The sequence below is a fragment of the Nicotiana tomentosiformis genome, chromosome 11 (assembly GCF_000390325.3).
Source record: "Nicotiana tomentosiformis chromosome 11, ASM39032v3, whole genome shotgun sequence".
Taxonomy (NCBI): Eukaryota; Viridiplantae; Streptophyta; class Magnoliopsida; order Solanales; family Solanaceae; genus Nicotiana; species Nicotiana tomentosiformis.
The window spans coordinates 35,578,655-35,586,060 of record NC_090822.1 but is presented as its reverse complement, the minus strand read 5'-3'; the positions used below and the strand labels follow the sequence as shown (position 1 = coordinate 35,586,060).

The 7,406-nt window shown below is 33.0% G+C and overlaps 1 protein-coding gene across 1 annotated transcript; it reads left to right on the top strand.

Annotated features, from left to right (window-relative positions):
• Positions 1-623: 623 nt before the first annotated feature.
• Positions 624-6,612, top strand: LOC104113017 (pectinesterase/pectinesterase inhibitor PPE8B-like). The gene is made up of 3 exons (XM_009623087.4): positions 624-1,196; positions 2,998-3,597; positions 5,696-6,612. The coding sequence occupies exons 1-3, from the start codon at positions 881-883 to the stop codon at positions 6,391-6,393; spliced, it is 1,614 nt and encodes a 537-aa protein (XP_009621382.1). The 5' UTR covers positions 624-880; the 3' UTR covers positions 6,394-6,612.
• The last annotated feature ends 794 nt before the right edge of the window (positions 6,613-7,406 follow it).

The window sequence follows — 7,406 nt, the reverse complement described above, 5'->3', positions numbered from 1 at the left end:
TATTTTTATGTTCTTTTTCCTATTTGCTTAAAATAAAATTAGAATTCTCAAACTGAACTGGAGGGATGAGTACGCGTATATGTTGATATACAAATTGCTCAACAACAAATTGTGTGATCGATAACATCCCTTCCCTTTTAACCAGATATCTCAAATAAAGCCTTACAAATGCAAAAAATCTTGGTAGCAGGCCTTATTCTCTAAAACATTGGCGAGCGCACAAATAAAAGGCAAAAATGGTTACGGTTCACCGTCAAATGGGAGTTGTCACATCTAATGAAAACTTTGAGAAAAAGGATAGTATCATATAATCCCTCGGTTTCAATTTATGTGAAGCCATTTGATTCGCCACGGAATTTAAGAAAAGAGAAGACTTTTGAACTTGTGGTGTAAAATGAGGCACATATATTTTGTGTGGTTATAAATTATTGCATAAAAATAAATTGTTTCCAAATAAGGAAAGTGGTATATATAAGCTCTTTAAAGATCACTGATCATATGGACTGTCGCAGTGACATGTTAACTATATAGTGTGGTCGCCGACACACCTCGCCCACAAATAGAGCCTCCCCTCCCCTCCCCTCCCCTGTAACTGTATATAAATAGGTCAACACAGAGAGGTGGGAAGTTCCCTACTCTTAAACCCATGCACGTTCTCTTCCCCTTCTTCAATGCTCTCACCTGTCCCCTAACAACAGCATTCAATACTCATCTCTCTCCCCTCCTATATCTTTCCTTAATTTATCCCTACTACTCCTATTCATTTAATTACCACTACATTTTCAACACTTGTCCCTTCAAAATTTTGGTATCTTGATTTCTTTTTATCTAATTCATATAACCAAATTACGTGCATGCTCTATAATTAAAGTGAGTAATTATGGCTACTTCTTTGCCTTCGTTTTGTGGAGTGCTTCTTCTACTTTTATGTATAGGTTGTCCTAATTTGGTGAGATGTGGGGAGGAGGATTTAAGTTTCCTTCAATCAGAGTGTTTAAAGGTGCCAGCTTCGGAGTTTGTGGGCTCTGTTAAGTCCACCATTGACACTGTCCGTCAAGTCACTTCCATAGTGTCGAAATTCGTCAGCTTCTTTGGTGATTTTCGACTTTCGAATGCCATTTCTGATTGCCTTGATCTGTTGGACCTCTCTGCAGATGAACTTACTTGGACTCTCACTGCTTCTCAGAATCCCAAAGGTGTGTATGTAAATCTACTGCTTTACCACTAACATACTGCGGCGAAATAATTCGAAATTCTAATCCTTTAATAATTTTTACATATTTCTACGCTACGCCCCTGCTAACATAGTGACCTGGAGGACCATAACTTTAATTTGCACTTTTTTGAGTTACGTGATCTTTTTATCTGCTCTTTACTTTAATTCAATAGATTATGTTGTTCTTTTCCTTTTCGGCCTTTTTTACTCTTTATTGGAGTACTACTAAAAGTTGAACACTTTTGAGTTGGATCTCCCCACGAGTAGGGGTGTTTAAAAAAATCCGAAAAATCGAACCAAATCGAAAATCGAATTAAATCGGTTAAAAAAATCGATACTTTTTAGGTTTGGTTTGGTTTTGGTTTTAAATTTTAAAAACGATCAAATTTGGTTTGGTTTTGATTTAATAAAAAAATAACCGAAAAAATCTAACCAAACCGACTATAAAAGTAACTATTTAAATTTATTATTACATCTATATATGTATATTTTTATATAAAGTTTCTGAAATTTTATGGTACATATTAGCCATTTGTATTTTTAGTCTAGTTCTTTACTATTATAATAATCTAATTCTTTGCCTTCTAGTTTGATTGATAGTTTTCTTTTGCTAAGTACAATAATTTATTTCATGTTAAAAATAATCAATTTTTAATTGAGTACTTAAATTATTCATCACTATTTGAGTCAATTATCATCAATATATCTTGGTAAATGATAGATTTCTCAAAGAGCAATTAGTTTGATAGTGTTACGTTGAAAATGTAGTCGTCGGAATATGCGTTTAGTAGTGTATGTCTCGTATTTAAGAAAAAACCGATTAATAACCGAAAAATCAAAAAAAACCGACAAAAACCGAATCGATAAAAAACCGACTTAATTGGTTTGGTTTGGTTCCAATATTTAAAAAATCGACTTACTTGGTTAGGTTTCTTTTTAGGGAAAAACCGACCCAAATCGAACCATGAACACCCCTGCCCACGATTATGAAGTTTTTTGCTCCAATTAATCCTCTGTATTATACTCTTTTGCCTTTTGCTAAAATAGGTCAGGTTTTGTTTCTCTTAAATAATGGAGTAAATAGTAGTCATAAGTATTTTCTTCTAGGTTAACCGTGTAACTTCACATAACTAAGGAAGTTCTCTTATCTATTCTTAGGATTAAAATTTTATGCACGGGTAGTGTAAAAATAATTACACATGTAGTTTAACCTGTGATAATAAATTAGTATTAATTACTTATGTTTATTATAGAGTTTTACTTGTAATTTGTAGGAGTAACTTTTAACACCTGATTGTTTAAATATTTTATATACCATAGTGCACATAATTTAAACTCTCCTTATACGAAGAAAGTACAGTAAAGCACTTCCAGCGTTCCAAAACAAGTAACTGTCTAGCTTGTTCAGAATTTTACTAGTTTTTCCTGAAAGAAAATGCGCATACTTCTCAAAACGTGTTACGTTCATCTTCTATTATCAAAAGGTGATTGAGATCTGTTATAAGTTTTACATAATACTCAAATCTATTGGGGTCAGCTTTATCTTTACTTTAATAACATATTCCACTATCCAAGAATCCTAGGATAGTACTCTTGTGAAAAATAAATGTCGGAGAGGCTTGGTCCAGCGGTTTGTTCGAGATAGTTTAAAGAAATGTCAAATGAATTGAATAATTGACTTTCAGAAAATTGAATAACTGACTAATTTATTTATTAATTTAGAAGCATAAACATTAGTCCATTGAACATTTTAATAACACGGGTGGTATTATGATCAATAGGGAAAAACAACAGCACAGGTAATTTAAGTGCAGATTTGAGGAATTATTTGAGCGGAGCACTAATTAATCAAGACACATGCATAGACGGATTTGATGGAACAAACGGAATTGTCAAAAATTTGGTTGCGGGAAGCCTCAACCAAGTCACTACATTAGTCCGTGACATTCTTTACATGGTCCGCCCCGTCCCTAAAAATGCCCCCAGGGAAAATGACGGACGTGAAAAACCATGGCAATGGTCCCGAGAGAGGAGGCTAACGTCAAATAAAGGAGACGATAACTCATTTCCTTCTTGGCTTAATCGAAAAGATAGACGGTTGTTGCAATCAACTCCCAATACAGGTGTTGTTGCGGATGTTGTAGTAGCTCTTGATGGAACGGGTAATTTTACTCGTATTAAAGATGCTATATCAGCAGCACCAGAATTGAGTACCAAGAGATTTGTGATACATATCAAGAAAGGTATTTATAACGAGTATGTGGAAATCAGCAAGAAGAAATGGAACATATTGATGATCGGTGACGGAATAGATGTTACTGTTATTTCTGGGAATAGAAGTTTTATTGATGGATGGACCACTTACAGATCTGCAACATTCGGTAAGTTTTTAATTTGATTCCATTTATTATCTTATCTTAATCCACGCGGAGTACTATATATTTCAAACATCCCCCCACATTTATTTAATGCTGATACTGTACGCGTAAGATTATAAAAATGCAACTATATATCTGCATTTAAAGATGGCCCATAAGGTATGTCTGTAAATTGATCAATCGTGTCATAGATTGACAATTACTAACAGTACTACAATTCAGTAATGGATTTGGGACCCCATAACGATCTGACTGCAAGATGTCCATATCAGGAAAAGATTAAAAAAGATTTATATATAGAAAAAAAAAATTCTAAAAAAATATCTGCTGTGGATCCATACTAGGCAAGTGAACTGACTGTTTAAGAGGAACTCCAACACGTAGTTTATTGTTTACAGTAAAAATGGGATGATCTTTCACTTTTTTTCATTCTAACCATTGGTAATAGGATGTGTAATTTAGTATAGGATCCAACCTTTAATTTAGTCATGGTTGGCTGACTCACTTTGAAGAAAATTCCCTGTGAAGGGGGGCTAAAATAGCTGATAATAACACTGCTGGTTGATAAAGATTGTTTTTTTTTTTTCTTTTTATAAATGAGCTGACATTAAAAATTGAAAAGAAAAAGAAGGGCCGAAAGAAAGATGAGAAAAGCAAAAGAATGGTTCGAGAATGGAGTAGTAGCTCGTGTAGCTGCTACCTGGTACCTTATTGTGTCAGTGGTGCCAGATCTAATTATCATCGTGCCCACCATCTCTTTCCATTTCCTTATCTCCGGCCCGATCGACCTTCTTTACTATTCCCAGTTCCTGTATGATTTGGCACGTAATTTAAGAAAAAATAAAAAAATTTAAAATTTGTGGTCCTAAACAAATTAAAAGGGATTAGAGTATTTGTGTGGTTATAAAAGTTTCTCATTAAGTTTAAAATTGTAAGTTTAAACTAAATCTTTTTCAAATTTAGAAAGAAGTCATTCTTTTTGGAACAGACAAAAAAAAATAGGTTCATGGGCCAGATAGTACTTCATTATAATTAGATTGCAAACTCACTGCCATGTCCATCTCCCACCTAAATTCATTAAAAATATTAGAATTATTTCATGTTACTAGCTATTCTACTCCGTCTATCTCGTTTTATATGAAAAGACTCGGGGTACAAGGGTCAAAAATATTTAAATCCGCATAAAATTCGGGCAAGAATTCTTAAATCTTTTTTAAATAAAATTTATATATTTTAAAACTTCGTAAAAAAATATAGTGTAAGTCATCATAGTTAACCAATAAAAATATTTAAAAAAGAATTTAAGAAAATTATAATTAAAGGAAAACTTATTTAATTTTCTCAATTAGTAAAGCTTTCACATAAAATAAAATAAAAGAAAAAGATATAGTATGATTTTTTGCATTTGATTTGATTAGGACCTAATGTGCCATTCTTGAGATTGTAAGTTTTAATTTGAGTCCGAAAGTTATCTATATACCGGATGGGAAAAAACAAGAAATAGCCATATTTACAACAGGTAATTGAAAAATAGCCACATGAGTTTCAAAAGTAATCGAAATTTATTACTTTTTCAGGTAAAGATAAAATTTGAACAAAAACACTCTTAAAAATTTGAAAAATGTAGCATAATATGTTGAAGTTCGAATTTTTTACATATGAGATTTCAGAATATGCTGGAATTTAATAATGTGCTGGAGTTCCAACATAATATATTGGAAGTTTATGCGCAGAAGCTCCATAATCCAACATATTATGCTGAAACTTTTCGTGTGATGGAGTTCAACATAATATGTTGAAAGTTTATATGCATGAGTTCCATAATCCACTATATTATGCTGAAACTTTCTACGTTTCAGCAAAATAATGACTATTTTTCAATGACTTTACAAGTACTGACGATTTTTTAATTGTAAGTCCAAAAACGGGTGAGCTCGCGCTATTTTTACTACCGGAAGGGCAACTTAAATTAGTAGCTTTCACGTTTTACACGGTGAAAGATAAAAGAATCAACACGCACACTAGCTACATATATAAGACGAAAACAAAGTTAGAAAATGAACACTAATTACAATGTCGGTGTTCATGTATATGTATGCAGCTGTGAAAGGTCAAGGATTCATTGCACGGGACATGACATTTGAGAACACAGCAGGACCCCAAAAGCACCAAGCCGTTGCATTTCGCTCCGACTCAGACCTGTCTGTGTTGTTTAGATGCGCGTTGAGGGGCTACCAGGACACTCTCTACGCCCATTCTATGCGCCAATTCTACCGAAACTGCGTAATTACTGGCACGGTAGACTTCATATTCGGAGATGGCACGGTCGTCTTCCAAAATTGTCAAATATTGGCTCGAAAGGGACTAGCCGAACAAAAGAACACCATCACAGCCCAAGGCCGAAAAGAAGCTGCTGAAACTACAGGCTTCTCCATCCAATTCTCTAATATATCTGGCGAACCAGATCTATTAGCTTCACTTAACTCTACACAAACATTCCTTGGTAGGCCGTGGAAGGCATATTCGCGCACTGTCATAATGCAATCATACATGAGTAATGTAATTAAACCACAGGGCTGGTTAGAGTGGAACGGTAATATATCACTTGACACATTGTACTACGCCGAGTATCAAAATTACGGGCCCGGTGCGGGCTTGGGCGCTAGAGTCAATTGGCCTGGTTATCATCTACTCAATGATTCCTCACTGGCAAATAATTTCACAGTGGCTCAATTCATTTTGGGTAACTCGTGGTTGCCTTCTACGGGAGTCAAGTACACTGCTGGTCTAGCGGTTTAATTGATCAAAGCTTGGGGCCAAATTTAATTGCCATATTAATTGTTTCTCTACTGATATATATTCATCTTTTGTTCTTTGTTGGTCGCTTTTTGGGCTTTTGGTGGAATTGTACTTTAAGACAATTTACACCGGTGATTCCTTTCTTTTTTAGTCATCTACTGTGTACCTTTATCAATTTTACTTCCACGTCTTAATAGATCGTGTATATTTACAACCTAACCTTTCTATAACATCTTATTTGGTCCGATCTTTTCAATATCATTTGATATTAAATCTATTCGGTTGTTATTTTGAAAAAAAAAATACCAAAACCCTCATTTCTTTCTATTTGTTTATGTTATAAAAGATAATAAAATTTTAATTTTATAATTACGATTTTCATATTTCATTAATTAAAATTTTTAAAAAGCTAATAGTACAATATTATTAAAGTGGGTTGTCTAAAAAAAAGGCAGAATACAAAAGTCCCCAGTTTCAACTTTTGACCTGTGCAGTTCTAAGTTAACATTAGTTTTTAACGTTCTTGATTCCTCTTTGAACTTATAAAATTTATGTCTTCAATCAAATATAATTAATAAATTTATTTTTTATTATAAATTAATAATAAATATATACTCCTATTTGAATCATTAGGCTATTATAAAGAGGTAATTTTAAAGTGTGTACCATTATACTTATCAATGTTGCTTTTTATAGGTAAATGTTGTTAAAGAGATGTAAAATATAATATAGAGGTCTAATAGTATATGTTTAGTGCAAGATTAGTTGAAATCTTTAAACACTTTTAATTAGTAGTAACTATTAATCCATTATGGAAAGTGATGTAACGTTAATTTTACAAAATTTTCGTTTGAGATGCTTCACTAATATTGCATTTGAATTCACTCTGAAGATTTGCTAATTATTATTTTTTCTTAGGATAATTAGTTGCCTATGTCAAATATAATGTAATAGACCAATTATATTACGTTGTGCTTAAAATATTTTACTGTAGGTAAACTTTAAATTTGTTG

What these genes read in the sequence shown, in the direction of transcription:
- LOC104113017 (XM_009623087.4), top strand. Translation starts at nt 881, where the DNA reads ATGGCTACTTCTTTGCCTTCGTTTTGTGGAGTGCTTCTTCTACTTTTA. An exon ending in TGCTTCTCAGAATCCCAAAG is followed by an intron (nt 1,197 to 2,997) that starts GTGTGTATGTAA and finishes TATGATCAATAG; the next exon opens with GGAAAAACAACAGCACAGGT. An exon ending in TTACAGATCTGCAACATTCG is followed by an intron (nt 3,598 to 5,695) that starts GTAAGTTTTTAA and finishes ATATGTATGCAG; the next exon opens with CTGTGAAAGGTCAAGGATTC.